The sequence below is a fragment of the Pantherophis guttatus genome, chromosome 7, assembly GCF_059756535.1.
Source record: "Pantherophis guttatus breed Tessera chromosome 7, ASM5975653v1, whole genome shotgun sequence".
Taxonomy (NCBI): Eukaryota; Metazoa; Chordata; class Lepidosauria; order Squamata; family Colubridae; genus Pantherophis; species Pantherophis guttatus.
Genome location: NC_142069.1, coordinates 12,283,255 through 12,299,383, shown reverse-complemented (window position 1 = coordinate 12,299,383; position 16,129 = coordinate 12,283,255). Strand labels below are relative to the sequence as shown.

The following is a 16,129-nucleotide window of genomic DNA, read 5'->3' as shown; positions in this document are numbered from 1 at the left end:
TTAGCTTTTCTGCACTGTAGTGCATTTCAGTGATTTTGACATGTTTTTCTAAGCTACAGAACAGCGAATATGGGGAGTTTCAAGCAGTATTTTCTGGAATATATGGGAGACAGCAATGACAAAGTCACTTAAAAAAACTATGTGGACATGTCCATGAAGTTATTAGGAATCAAGCTAAACTCAGAATCTACATATACAAACACGCTCACACACTATTATACTTAGCTTCCTTGTTTACAACCCAGTAATCCCTTAATTCAGGGTGCAGTTGGGGTGACTGGATAGAGCTGAGTGTTTACTGGCCGGATGCCCTTCCTGATGCCATGTAGAGTTCACAGCAGATATTTTTTTTCTTTGCTTCCTAAGAGAGAAACATTGCCTCTATCTAAAACTCTCAACCTTCTGAGCGGGAGGCAAGCATCTTCACCACTAGGCCACAATCCATTCACTATTATACCAGAAACCTAAAATAGTAACAAATATGCTCTTAATTTATTTCATTTTTTATTATGAAATGTATATGCCACCCAAGGGAAGACTCTAGGCCAGGGGAGTCAAACTCAAGGACCACGGGCTGGATCCGGCCCGTGGGGTGCTTAGATCTGGCCCACAGTGCCGGTCTGGAAATAGCAAAGGACTGGCCCACAGCGCCTCTTCTAGCAAAAATGGGGTGTGGGGACACACTCCCCCCCACAACCGCTTTTGGCCTCCAGCGTGGCCCAGGAGGCCTTCCAGGCCCAAAACGGGGCCTCCGGAGTACTGCAGGTGGCCATCCTTGACTCAGAAAGTTATAAAAGGGAGGAAAAGTAAAATGTTTTACCTTTCAGGCTTGCAGGATTCTGCCACTAGCCTATGTCAATAATTTATAGTTCTAGTCTTCCTATGGAGTCAGTTTCTTGATCTGGTCTCTCTCTCATAAGGTGATCAACTAGATCAAGTAAATATTAAAAAAACAAAATCACAGCAATATATGCCTCCCTATTTTTATAAGTTTATAAAACCATGTCTGTGGAGGTTCGGTTCCATGTCACGCCCACCATGGCCACACCCACCATGGCCATGCATTGGCTCCCAGTTGTCTTCCGGGTGTAATTCAAGGTGTTGATTAACATCTTTAAAGCGCTCCATGACTTAGGATCTGGGTACTTACGGGACCGCCTTCTGCTACCGACAGCCTCCCACCGGCCAGTACGCTCCCACAGGGCGGGGCTCCTTGGGGTGCCGTCGGTCAGACAATGTTGACTGGCGACCCCCCGGGGGAGAGCCTTCTCAGTGGGGGCTCCTGCCCTCTGGAACGAGCTGCCCCCGGAGGTACGGAGGATCTCAGACTTGCGCACCTTCTGCCGTGCCCTGAAGACTTTGTTATTCCAGCAAGCCGGGCTAGCCTAATTTTAACGGTTTTAAATTTTAAATTGGATTTTAATAGGATGCTTTTAATTGTGGGCCAAAGTATTTAATCTGGTTTTAAATTGTTTTTAACTTTTATATTTATGTATTTGATCTTGGCTGTTCACTGCCCTGAGTCCTTCGGGAGAAGGGCGGTATATAATTAATAATAAATAAATAAATAAATAAATAAATAAATAAATAAATAAATAAATAAATAAATAAATATCTTGTATTAATTCTGTATACTTTGTCCACTTCTGCATCCTATCTTTGTCTCCTTCCAAAAATGTTTAATAAGGCTTTAACAAGCCTCTAATATCTTCACCAGGTTCCTCTGGAGCTATTCTCAGTCTAAACAAAAAGTCTTTCTCTTGAATTCCAGTAGTGCCAAATTATCCAAATCTTTTACCATTTCCATTTCTGTCTTATTTTCCAAAATTTCAATTTTTTTCTTTAAACTGTTTAACTTCTCCATTCATCTGAAGATTATTTCAATTTTTGTTCATTTTTTCTTCCATATTTGCAAATCTTTCTATTCTCTTTTCTAGTGAAATCAGATCACTTTTATTTGATGCAGTCAGCTGCATTTACCTCAGTCACTAATACTATAACTAATGAAATTCTTCCCCATGTTTATAAATATATTTTGTAGAACCTCTGCCTCGATTCCTTTTTCTGTTATTTGCATATAACCATGATCTCCTCCTGTTATTTTGCTGACTTTTTTAATAGTAACCATTTGTCTTTTAATTCTCAATCCAGAAATGCGAAATAGACAATAAAGAGAGGCTTTTTTCCTTAAGTCTTAAACTTTTTAATCCCTTTAGCATTGTATACTTCTATATGTGGTATTTTACAGCTCCGTTTCTTTGTCTCTTTAATTATGGAAATCATCCAATCCTCCTTTATAACAAGTTTAAATAATATTTATAGGAATATATTATTATATTTAATTAGTTCAAAAGTACTTCTATAAACAATATTCCAAATTCAACAGTTCCTGTAATCTATTTTAAACTTTCTTGGTTTCCTTTCTTGGCAAAGTTTTAATTATTTTTTTATATCCATATCATTATTTCTTTACTTTTACATTAATACTGCAAGTTGAAGGTACACTGAGTAGGTAGTTTAGGTGTTCTGCTGGTCTGAAAATCCCTATCACTGAAAAAATTGTCTCACTCTAATGTTCTTTAGAAAGAGGAATGAATGAATTCAATGTACTTTAAGCAGCATCTGCCTGAAGCTGTGAGCCTGTTCTTTCTTTCTTGGATTCCAGCTTTGTATCTGCAAACTGTCCAGAGAGTCCACCTTACTTATGAAGAACTGCCTACTGGAGTACAGGAGCCAATCACAAGGCTTCACCTCATCTAGAAAAATTCTGCAGGTCTGCGCTCATGGCTTGGCCACTATTCTCTACCTCAGTTTGCCTTGCCCCAATCTCAAAGGACTCTGGAGAACATCCAACTTCAATAAAACAAAATCAAACATATACACTAATAGGCAAATCTGAACAATATCAAGGAATAAAAAAATATCACACAAAGCAAAATCCAAATAAAACATCAGCCTGGCACCCAGAATCACTATTTTCTCAGAATCACTATTTTATACCACCCAGGAATATTGATGAAGGGTGGCCTCAAACTACAAACTAAAGTTGTAAAAGGGAGGGGGGGAGATAGATAGTTCAATTAGTTCTAAGTGTTAATGGCCACATTCATTAATAGCTAAATGTTTCATATCATTTTCTACATGGCATGACATACACACAGTGTAATACTCCAGGTAAGTAGGCTTATATAAGTGAGACTAGTCCTGTTTTCCCTAAGTGCTGTATCAATTCAGAATAGTAAACTAATTACAGCTGTCATTTATACTTTCAGAGCCAATAAGAGGATTATTCAGTGTTTCTTGATGAACACTACCCCATTCAATTCCATCTTATTTTATTTTATTCCATTTAATTCCTCCTCTTTCTCACTCTTGTATTATCATTAATCAGTAAGATTATAAGATTAATACATGTGTTATGAAAGGTATAACAATATGCATAAATCTCAGCCCAAGTGCAGCTAAAGATTCCTTTCTTTCCTTCTTTTCCTGGCTCCTTGATTTGAAATTGTTCACATATTAGTATATCCTCCAACCTTAATTTATTAGATTTACCTTATGCCTATTGTATAGACACTCAGGGCAGCGTACATAATGTTGCCTTCTCCTATCTATCCCCATAAAATCACCCCTCTCTCTGTGAGAGAGAGAGAGATGGACTGACCCAAACTGTGGGAAGTACCAAAAAAATACAGTAAACCTGCTCCTTTGGTAGCTGGTAACAAAGGATTAGATGCCATTCATACACAAGTTGAAAACAAAGAAGCAAACAAAAATCCAAACATATTGTGTTCAAACATGTTTTGGACTTTAAAATGTTTTTTTTAAAAAAAAAAATCAACCCAGAGATTAATATCAATTAGAGGTCAAAGAAATACTCCATGTGTTTTTATTAATTAGTTATTACAGAGTTAGGAAATTTGTGGTCAAAGAAACACTGATATTGAAGCTTTGACCGTTGGACAGACAGCCTGAAATACCCAAGGTTTAATTTTGTTGTATGTGTGAATGGCACCCAATCAGCCATCACTATCTTATCTGCATCTTGAATTTTTATGAAGTGTATGTCAGGTACAGAAATGAGGACACAACCATTAATTCTCTTTCTGACTAGTGTGAATAATTCATCTCTATTCTCCTTGCAACATTTCTATGCAATACCCAAAATGCATCAGTAAGAATTTTTTTTATCTGTTTCAGGAAGATGTTCCTTCTATCTTTTCTCTGTATGTGTATATATGTACACTAAATGCATGCAGTATTGGTCTATCGGGGTGTGTCTTGATTTTCTTCAAAACTGAGTTTTTTAAAATGCAATATCCACAACTAAATAGTGTGACATGAAATGTATAGCAAAATGGATCAGAAACAATTTCATTTTCATATATAGGTAAGAAAATTATTTTTGGAATAACCAAATAACTGTTGATGGAGTTATCACTTATCTAACACTTAAGAGTTAGACAAAAATCTTTCCAGACTGTGATCCGCATCAGCATTAGTATCATACAAGGCAATCATAATTTCAAGACAGATGCTCTGTATTTCTGTATCCTTTTATGAGGTTTTAGGTCTGCCCCTATTTTAAAGCATGTCACAAACATTGCAGGCACATAAAAGGATGAGGTTTTAGTCTCTCAATTATTCCCATCATTTTGAAGCCTGTGACCATTGCTACAGGTACCCTGTTGTTTATATATTATATATTACTGCCTCATTTAAGAGTAGAATACTCACTGGAATTTTTAAACTTCCTTCTAATAAATATTATTAATCGAAGTTATAAAAGACTTTTCTTTCAATTAACTTTTCCTGTCCCGATTGTTAGGAGGGAAATCTGAGACGAAGTACAGAGGACCTTAATTTCTCTTATAATACCAAGCTAAAATAATCTTATTCTGTCAAGTCTTTAACAGAATTCATAATTAGCATTTTAACATCTGCACCTTTTTGGAGCTCTTGATTTTATTTGATAATGCTATTTTTGCTCTATTTCTGTAAAGTCATATTATTGTTATAAATTTATCACAGATTACTTTATTACTATTCAAAATAAGTACAAATGTAAAAGTCTGCAATGCATTCAAGCTTTGAACATACTACAATTTTACATACATAATTCATGTATGGTCATTTTAAAAATTCTATTAGCAATTCTAAATCTTTTTGGGAATGAATCTATGTAAATTTAATGAAAATTAGATTTTTTCAGATTTACCAGCATTTGATTATATCTCTCATTTTACTCTCTATTGCCTTTCAGACTTTTTTGCACAGTCTGCTTTCAATTACAATTGCAGACTGGATATCATCACTTTTTTTCCATGCTACACAGTTTACAGTCTGAGCATATCATAGTTATATTGACTTAAATCTTAGCCAGAGGCAGATGAGAAGAATTATCATATTAGACTAAGTAAATATATCACTGGTTTTTTAAACCATTGGCTATGAAGTACTGATTATTGGTCTATGTGACCTGGCAACTGTTTATTTAATTGTGGGATAAATAATTTTTAATTGAATTAATCATTAATGGGAGAAATCTGTATCAACAGATGTCAAATAGTGAAGAATAAATTAGGAATAAAGTTGCAAATTGCCCAGAGACTTTTTTCCCCAGAACGTATTTTCTCATTTATATCTTCAGGATGTAAATATTGCAAAGATGGAAATGTTAACCCTTTACACCCTTAATCAGTGTAGTTTTCAGTGCAATATGTATAAAATGGTATTCTCACCAGACTCAATTTCAGCAAGTTTTTATTTTAGAGCCTCATTCTCTGCATTCCAGCGACGCTGGAGGACCAGTAACTCCAAATCTGACCGAACACTCTTAAGAGCCTTTATTAGGACTTATTTAGTGGCAATACGGGCAGCAAAATGTTCGCATTTTTGCATCTGCTGATTCGCGCTGATTGTCCATCCTTGGTTCGGGGGGGGGGGAGAAATTGTCCCCCTCAGAACGGGCTCGCAATTTGAGTATCCTCATAGACTCACAGCTAAGATTAGAACAACATCTGTCAGCTGTGGCTAGGGAGACCTTTGCACAGGTTCGCCTGGTGCATCAATTGCGACCCTACTTGGAACAGGAGGCTCTCCTCACAGTCACTCATGCCCTTGTCACCTCATGGTTAGATTATTGCAACGCGCTCTACATGGGACTACCCTTGAAAAGTGTTCGGAGACTACAGTTGGTCCAGAACGCAGCAGCGCGAGCTGTCGTGGGTGCACCTAGGTACACCCACATTACACCAGTTCTCTGCGAGCTGCACTGGCTCCCTATTGGTCTCCGGTCACAATTCAAGGTGTTATTACCTTTAAAGCCCTACATGGCTCAGGGCCAGGTTATCTTTGAGACTGCCTTCTACCGCATAGCTCCCAGAGACCGGTAAGATCCCACAGAGTTGGTCTCCTCCGGGTCCCGTCAGCTAAACAATGCCGGCTGGCGGGCCCGCGTGGGAGGGCCTTCTCTGTGACTGCCCCAGCTCTCTGGAACCAGTTACCTCCTGAGATCCGGACCATCCCCATCCTATTGGCCTTCCGAAAAGCGGTGAAGACCTGGCTTTTCGGGGAGGCCTGGGGCTGTTGATCTCACTGTTGCGATCTGGCGAGATCCGGCCATGAATGGTGTGAATGGGTTTTAATTGTTTTTAATGCTTTAATTTTTAATGTTTTTTTTATATATGGTTTTTAAATGCATTGTAAGCCGCCTTGAGTCTTCAGAGAAAGGCAGCATACAAGTTGAACAAATAAATAAAAATAAATAAATTCCCTGCATTTCATTGGGAATTGGAGATTTGTGAATTGTAAAAATCTCAGCAGCAATCATTTCTCAATCCAACCACCAAGTGAAGGAAAGGACACTATACTCCAGCAGCAACAGGCTTAAACTAAATGAAAAAAAATCCCTATATGGACATATTGACCTTTTCTTTAAGAATGACCAGATAAGCAGGATATCTTTGTCCAAAGCTACTTTGGAAAGCAGTACAAATTATCACACAATTTATTATTCACCTCTTCACCCGCCCACCCAATTCCATTAGGAAATGTCAGCAGATAAAAGAATTATTTTTAGCATGACAACTGAAAAACAATTCCCTCTTTGAAATGATTTGTATTAATAAATTCATATTTCAATGTTAAAGGTGGTCCATATTTTTATATTTGAAAATTAGATTCCTGAGAATATGTTTTATTTCTAAATTATTGTGCACATTTGAAAATATTAAAAGGATGTATAGTATTACTGAATTCCATTTGGTAAAAAAATGTGATATTCAGAAATTAAAAATACAACATACCTTCTTCAATGGGCTCAAATTTTGCAACAAGTTGAGATGCAATTGTTTCATCAGCATTATCCTGAAACTGTTCATTTCTAAGAAAATCAACAAGATTTGGTAACGATAATATTCTGTGGTTTGGAGAGTGGATTGTGAAGAGCTCATGAATTTCACATCTATGTGCTATAGCACGATATATTCTTCTAAAATCCTCTATAGTAATATTTCCAGCCTTGAATGAATCACTTGTCTGGTTTAAAAGACAAAAATAATAAGATATATACAACACATATCATTAATAGAAAAAGAAAAATGCTGAAAAACATTCAGCTACTCATCTTAGATACTTCTTGAACCAAGAAGGCATTATGGTCCAACAGACCAATCTCTCTTTCTACTGCTATTGTCACCCAATCTTATAATTATCTTGTAAGATTGTTAGTAGAGACCACTTCACCCAAGCTCATGTAGAAAATTTCTAGCTGGCCAGTTCACCAAACACAAGTTATCTTCACTGCTTGGAGAAGATTGACACACGAAGTAGACTCCTCTGAATTAGAGGACTCAGGTAGAAGGCTAGATTTAATAATTCAATCAAATTCGGTTCCCCAATCTTGTCTTTTAAAAACAGGTTCATATAAACTTAAAAATTAAAGTAAGAAAAATCCTCTAGCAATAACTTAATACTAGTTCAGCAACAATAACCAGCCAAATAACCAAATAGTGATTTTTTTTTTTTCAAAACAGAAACAGAGTAGAAAGCAAGTCATTTTTTAGACATTTCTCAATCTTTATGGAATGGGCTTCTGCAGAGGGGATATTTTGTATTCCATGCCATTGAACAGCTTTATTTCAATGTATACTGATGTAAAGTAGTATAGTAATAATAGTATAGTCTGCTATAAAGCAGACTTGTGAGCATCTAAGATGACCAACACTTACTTCAACTTATGTTTGGCTTTTATGTTTCAATTTATTAAATTATTTATATTTATATTTTATTTTATAAGCATTTAGCAAAACTTTGCAGTTCTTTTTTCATTTTTTGCTTATCAACAAGTTGCCTATCAGTAGATTTTGTGCACTAGTCAATTACATCCCCATCACATAGGTTAAGATTACTGGCTGACAGTTATCTCTAATTTATTTACCCACAGTAATCACAAGGATATCATATCAATTGATTATGTCCAGTGTTGGTACATGAGATTTTAACACTAATGGCAAGCAAAAAAGGAAAAAGAGCCAAGTTTATTTAGCTTGTTTATATATTTCAGATATATTTGTATTATAATATACTATATATGTACTATAGTATATCCCTTTCATATACACCTAATGAACATTATCCACATGGTACTCTAAGAAATATCCATTTGTAGCTAGAAGTAACTTATATTTTACATTCATGCTAATATTGTATATCCTACTATAAGTTACCCAGAAATTATAGCATCACTCCTTTTCAGGCAATGTTTAGTTTTCTCAGCTGAATACATTTCAGCTAGTCCTCATGGATATCACTGTACAAAATTAAACATCTTTTTAGAGGTTCACATTATTCAAATTTGAAATGGGAAAGATGCCTCAGTCCTAGCATGGGCATCTTGCTGTATTTGGCAAATGCTCTCATTTCAAATCTTAAGAACTATTTCCTCTTTAGACTTTAGAATTTACATATCTCTACTTTTGTTGGCACTTTAGGCTGCTGTGAGCATACATGCACGCACACACATGCACGCACGCACACACACACAAACACACACTTCCAATCCCAAGGAACAGATTTCCAAGAGCATTCTGCTCTGTTCAGGTGTCAAGTTCAATTCTTTGTCTCTTTTTTAATCTGCTAAATCTTTTAGTCAATCCTGGTTCAGAGACCTGGCTCAACCCAAACAACAGCTAGTCATATGGTAGAGGTTCCTATATACTAAAGTGCAATAGAATACAAAGTTTGTCACTTCAAGACACATCTCTCTCCACAGTTGTTAATATTCAAATTAAATTTTATTAAACTTTACTAATATTTACCTGTCATGCCTATAAATGCAAATTACTGTAATTTGAATTAGACAGGTCTTTCCCTGCCAGATCTACAATTGCATAAGTCTGCTTAATGGGATTGAAGTCTATGTAGATAAAGTTGACTCCCCCTCTCTGCTCCGCCTGTAATTGGAGACTTAGATGGTAAATAGCCATCTCTCTTTTGCTTTTATTAAATCTATGGTCGAAGGAAGGTGGCAGATGGCCCTTTATCCAATAGATTTCTAATCCTATAGAGAGATAGGATCAGAGGCAGTTAAGATCTGTCTCCCAGATTGTCCTGCTACCCCACCCACCCAGTCCTGAACCAATCCTATATTTAAAAATAGTTTGAAAAACAGCTGACCGGTATGGAGAGAAATTTGTGAAGTGTCAGGAGTTGACAAGCACTAAAGGACACACAAGTTGACTTATTAATGTTCCTGATGTACCTCCTCCCAATAGCAGAGTTGGGCCAAGTGGCAGGACAATCTGGGAGTCTACTACTCACCAGCTCTTTGATATGGGCGATCAAAAATATTACAGCTAAAGACCTTTCTCTGCTTTATTTCCATTCTGGTGACCAAGGGAGCAGGGAGGATTGCAAAAAGAAGCAGGATGGCTTCTCCTATTTAGCCAGGCAACCTTTACCATTCAGGTGAAAGGCCGTTGTTTGATCCGCAAGGTAGAAGGCTACCTTGTTAAATAGGACAGCCCCATCCACCCCACAAATCAGTTGTCTTACTCTGAACAGTACCTAAACCCATGAATCTAGTCATTTGTTACATTCAAATTCACCTCCTCCCTCAGCCCCTTTCCCATTAAAAGAAGTAATTTCTGGTTTTTATCACACTAGCAAGTGATATTCAGTGACAGGGGAAATCAACTCCCTTACTCCCTTACTGTGACAAAACTGGCCTCATTATTGTGGCAGAATTAGATTCAGCAAACAAGCTAGAATAACTTTCTGCTGACTCAAGGAATGGACGATTATACTTTAATACAGCTATCTGTTGTTTTCAGCCTAACTAGGTTGGATCCAGGTCATAACTTTTAAGGGTTCTGACAAGTAAAATCTAAAGCAGTTTTTAAGAAATTCATCCCAAACTATTTTGATTATATTTAGCCATTTAAACAAATGAATCATATATCTACAATGCACTCCTTATATTATCTAGCAATAGCATTTAGACTTATCTACCGCCCCATAGTGTTTTATAGCACTCTCTGGGTGGTTTACAATGTCAGCATATTGTCCCCAACAATCTGGATCCTTTGTTTACTGACCTCAACTGAGTCCTGAGCCTTGAACTCCAGACTGTGGGCAGTTAGCCTGCAATAATGTACTCTAATCATTGCTCCACCAGGGCTCCTATCTATTATTATCTAGAAATATGGCCTTGATTTGTTAAAAAAAACCAACCTTAAAAGGACATACAGTATATGTACTGTATATTTTTATGTGCTTCAGAAGGTAAGCTAAAGTATGGCTCTACAATATCATAACAGAATATTTTATTTCAGAACATATTACAAATAAAATTGTAGGAGAATTTTAGAATTTAGAACATTCAAATTATTTTTAAATTATTTAATTTTATCAAGTAGTAATATATTTAATAGTTTAAGGTTAATTAATTTTCCTTCAGTTATTTTAGCAATGTCATCATTTCAGATATGTAAAGTTTTAAAGGAAGCTTAGAGGAATTTTGGTTACAGGTAGCCCTTGACTTACAACCATTCATTTAGTGTCTGTTTGAAGTTACACGGGTACTGAAATAAATGTGACTTGTGACTAGTCCTTGCACTTATATCCTTCACAGCATCACCATGATCATGCGATCAAAATCCAGGCACTTGGTATTCTGTTTGAATTTATAACAGTTGCAGCATCCTGGGGTTATCTGATTGTTATTTGTAACCTTCCCAACTGGCTTCCAACAAAGTCAATGGATGCAGCCAGATTCACTTAATGACCATGTAATTCTCTTAGGTGCAATGATTCACCTAACTGTGGCCAAAAAAAGGTTGTAAAATCAGGTGCAATTCTCTTTGCTTTGCTTACAACCAAAATTCTGATCTGAATTTTAGTTGTATGTCAAGGACTACTTGTACTCAGAAGTGTAAGCAATCTATAAATACTGAAACCTCCAAACTCTTTTGACAGAACAACTCAGTAGGCATTTCTCTTTTTAAAGCAGTGAGGCTTGTATAGTGGAAAAGACCAACAGACTGTTACTTTAGTGACCACTTGCTGATATCACTGTTAACCACACTTAAAAAGGCAAAGTTCACAAATTAATCTGTTTCTTGAAAGGTGGATTATGACTTCCCTCCAGAGAAAATACAACACCAGTCTTTTTTTGGCTAGCAAAGAAAGCCCTAAAGCCCTCAGTGTATTCACTGAATATATACTGCTCAACTCTCTCTCAGCACTATGGCCCTGATACAAACAGGGTACTTCTATGATAGTTTTTGCAAAAAATTGAATTGGGGATACCTAATTAGGATATATGATTGGATATATAAGGCTATTGTGTTAAATTAACTAATATAATTTAATAACCTTAAATTGTGGCCACTGCTTGCATGATATTTCACCAATTTACCATGGCTATTTAGTGTGTCATAGTGTGCCATGTATGATATCTTTCTGATATTTAATTATCATACATCCCACAAAATAATTGCCACTGCCCCAAATGATAATTGACGGATATGATAATTGGCAAATATGTAGCATATTATAAATTTATCTTTAAAAATAAAATCATGTTGGTATTACTTCTAAAATGGTTAAATAATATTTTTCTCACCTTAAAAATGTATTTCACATGAATATAATCAAAAGGAATGTCAAAGTTATTAAGAAGTTCCAGGGTACTTTCCAAATTAATCTTTCCCTTTCTAAATCTGTCGTGGACAATGCTTAAAAACCATGTAAATGAAAAGCTGGTTAAGGGAATCACAAATCAATATAAGTCATACTTCTCATTTTTCTTTGGTGCCAAACTGAAATATACATACCAAATTATACCTCTGAGCCTTAAAAATCATAACCAAATTTTAAAAAAAGGTTAAGGTTAGAGAGCCAATGGTTAGTATAGATTGGAAAAGGGGAAGCAAAACCCATGCATTTTACATAAAAATACATCTTTATACACAGGATTAATCTATGACATTCAAATGATTCATTCCAAAATCCAGGTTTGAATTAACACATTCTAAATAATATAGTCAGGAGTGCACTCTTAAACTTGTTGGTGATTATTTTTCCTGAAGCATGTATTATGGACATAATATAAGAGTGACAGTTTGGTCTAGTGGTAAAGATACCAGGAGACTTATGAGTTCTAGTCTTGCCTTATGCACGAAAGTCAAATGGGTGACTTGGAGCCAATCACTCTCTCTCTCAACCCAATCTATCTCACAGGGTTGTGGAGAAAATAAGGAGTATTAGGTATGTTCACCACATTGAGTTAGTTATAAAAATAATAAAGGTAGTAGAAGAAAAAATTAAAATAAATAAATAATCTAGAAGACAGTAATTCCTTTTTCTCCTCCCATTTCAGACTGCAAGGATTTTTATTTGATTATTAAATTTAAGTCTCTGTTTTAGAGTATGGCGACAAGGAATGTAAGTATCACCACCACCACCACCCCAATTGGAAGTTTCTAAAAAAAAACTCTGTGATCAGAGCAATAAATGATTCCTTAGGCATGAAAGGCAGAAAGGTGACTTTGAATTAATCACTTTCAGTCCAACCCACCTTACATGGTTGTTGTTGTTTTGAGGGAAATAGAAGAGGAAGGAGTATTATATACGTTAACATTATATATAAGAAATGCAGCATTAAAATCTAATAATAGTACAAGTAGTCATCAATTTACGACCACAAGTGAGCCCAAAATTTCTGTTAACCAAATTTTGCCCTTTACGATCTTTCTTGCCCCAGTTAAGTGAATCCCTGCAACTGTTAAGTTAGTAACACAATTGTTAAGTGAATCTGACTTCCCCATTGATTTTGCTTGTCAAAAGTTGATCACATGACCCCTGGACACTGCAACTGTCATAAATATGAATCAGTTGCCAAGTGTCCATGACCTTGATCCCATGACCTACTTACAATGGTTGTAAGTGTGAAAAATGGTCATGTTACTTTTTTCAATGCTGTTGTAACTTTGAACAGTCACTAAATGAACTGTTGTGAGTCAAGGACTATCTGTAATAATACAGGTCCTTGGAAAGGTCTAGCTGGGGGGGAAAAGCCAAATCCAGTCTAAACATCTGGATAATTCTGTGACCAACCATGATGATAATGTTACTCACTTAACAGGCTGCCCAATGCTCCTTCTTCAAAAGGGAAGATTGGCAGGTTGTTTGTTCCTGTTAAAGAGGGATAATGGCACAGGGGAGAAATACAGGTAGTCTTTGACTTATGACAATTGAGCTCAACATTTCTGTTGCTAAGTGAGACATTTGTTATGTGAGTTTTGTCCCATTTTATGATCTTCCTTGCCACACTTGTTAAGTGAATCACTGCAGTTGTTAACACGGTTGTTAAGTGAATCTGGCTTCCTCATTGAAAGCTCATAAATATGAGTCAGTTGCCAAGCATGAATTTTGACCACGTGATGGTGTGGATGCTGCAACGGTCGTAAGTGTGAAAAATGGCCATATGTCACTTTTTAAAGTGATGGTGTAACTTCCAATGGTCACTAAATGAACTGTTGTAAATCGTGGACTATTTGTATGTCTCCCAAAGGACAAGAAATAGCTGCTGATCCAGTTCTACAGAGGAATTATTGAGTCTGTCATCTGTACCTTTATCACTGTCTGGTTTGGTTCTGCAACCCAACAAGACAGACACAGACTTCAGAGGATAATTAGAACTGCAGAAAAAACAATGGCTACCAACCTGCCTTCCATTGAGGACCTGTATATTGTACGAGTCAAAAAGAGGGCTGTGAAAATATTTAGAGCCCTCACATCCTGGACATAAATTGTTTCAACTCCTACCCTCAAAACGACGCTATAGAGCACTGCACACCAGAACAACTAGACACAAGGACAGTTTTTTCCGAACGCCACCACTCTGCTAAACAAATAATTCCCTCAACACTGTCAAACTATTTACTAAATCTGCACTACTATTAATCTTTTCATCGTTCACATCACTCATCTCCTCCCACTTATGACTGTATGATTGTAACCTTGTTGCTTATATCCTTATGATCTATATTGATATTGTTTCCTGATTATTTGTACCCTATGTCTATCAAGTGTTGCATCTTATGATTCTTGATGAATGTATTTTATTTTTCTTTATGTACACTGAGCGTATGCGCCAAGACAAATTCCTTGTGTGTCCAATCACACTTGGCTAATAAAAAATTCTATTCTATTCTATTCTATTCTATTCTATTCTATTCTATTCTATTCTATTCTGGTATTTGTTTCAATGCCAAGGAAGACGCGGAGGTCCTTTCTTCCCGTTCAAGGATGAACTCCCTGAGTTTACAAGGAAAATTTGGGCACTGAAATCTCACCCAGTCGCTAATGGCTGTCCTAATTCATAGGAACAGCTTTTGCCCAAGCCGCGTCTGTCTCCACAGACCGCAAAGCCTCTAAAACCCACAGGGTTCAAGGCACTTCAGCAGCCACGCGCGGGAAGCGCGAGGGAGACAGAAAGAGAGCAAGGATATCTGGTCTCCATGGTGTCCGGCAGTTCCTCGTGGAGCTTTTCTCCTCACTCCTCTCTTGCAATGGGGTCAGCGGCTCTTTGTGCGGCATATTCCCCCCTCCCCGCCCGGTCCAGCCAGGGGAAATCGGGATCTTTTCCCCGCAGACCCCAAAGCCTCAGGCTGCCGCCCTGGCTCAAACGGGGGAAAAAAAAAAAAACCCAAGCGAGCGCGCGGGGGAAGGGGGCGGGGCTTGTGGCGTCACGGGGTGCCGTTCTTCGCCCAACGGTTTTCCCGCGCGCCCTTCGGCGTGATTGGCCAGCCCGTGAAAAGGGCGGGAAGGAGAATGCCTTCTCGTGCCCGGCGGCGAAGGAAGCGCGGTGAGGAAAGGTGGTGGTTGTTTTTGTTTTGTTTTTTTAAACGCGCTGGCGGATTTGCTCCGCTGGCGATTGGGAGTGATTAGACCGGCGTTTCAAGACGTCCCGTTTCCTCTGTTGTGTTAAATGTATATCCCGTCTAAGGGATATTACAGTATCAAATCTTCATTTGAGAAGCCGGAATGCCTCAGAATGCCTTCATCCTTGCCGCGCTTCAACACCGCCCCCCTCAAACGTTTTCCGTCTCTACACTTGCTGGAGCCGTTGAGAAGTCTCTGAATCGGCTGCCCTTGCTTCTCTCTCTCTCTCTCTCTCTCTCTCTCTCTCTCCCCACCTCCCAGCGAAATAACTTCCTGTACGGTCTCTCCAATCTGCATAATAGCTAGTATGCAAAATAGACTAAATGTTCTTATTTTCGGTAATTCCAGGGCAGGCCTCAGGCAATTTACAAAACCAGAAGAAAACCTGAGGACAGTAGCAAGAGCAAGAGACCTCGGGGGTGGGGGTGGGGGGGAAGGGTGGTGTTGCCAAGTATTTGTTACCACTCTCCAGGCTCTTTTTTTATCGGGGGAATTGGTTAGATGACCCAGGGAATGAGGGGTCCTTGATGCTCTCTGAGCTTGGTTGTTTTCTTGCAGGCGTTTCATTACCCAAACTTGTAACATCATCAGTGCCCAAGAGGGTTATCCAGTTTGAGTAATGAAACATCTGCAAGAAAACAGCCAAGCTGAGACCTTCATTTTAATTATGAGCTACAAA

General features: G+C 37.6%; 1 protein-coding gene across 2 annotated transcripts in view; it reads right to left on the bottom strand.

Annotated features, from left to right (window-relative positions):
• Positions 1-15,280, bottom strand: part of PLCZ1 (phospholipase C zeta 1) — a 41,801-nt gene extending 26,521 nt beyond the window's left edge. For both annotated transcript variants that reach the window (XM_087873054.1, XM_034442640.3), the window contains exons 1-3: positions 15,018-15,280; positions 12,128-12,251; positions 7,308-7,539 (exon numbers count right to left, since the gene is read on the bottom strand). In XM_087873054.1, the coding sequence (XP_087729180.1) occupies positions 7,308-7,539; positions 12,128-12,251; positions 15,018-15,028 (367 nt within the window). In that variant the 5' untranslated portion in view covers positions 15,029-15,280. The remainder of the gene's footprint in view (positions 1-7,307; positions 7,540-12,127; positions 12,252-15,017) is intronic.
• Between the last annotated feature and the right edge of the window lie 849 nt (positions 15,281-16,129).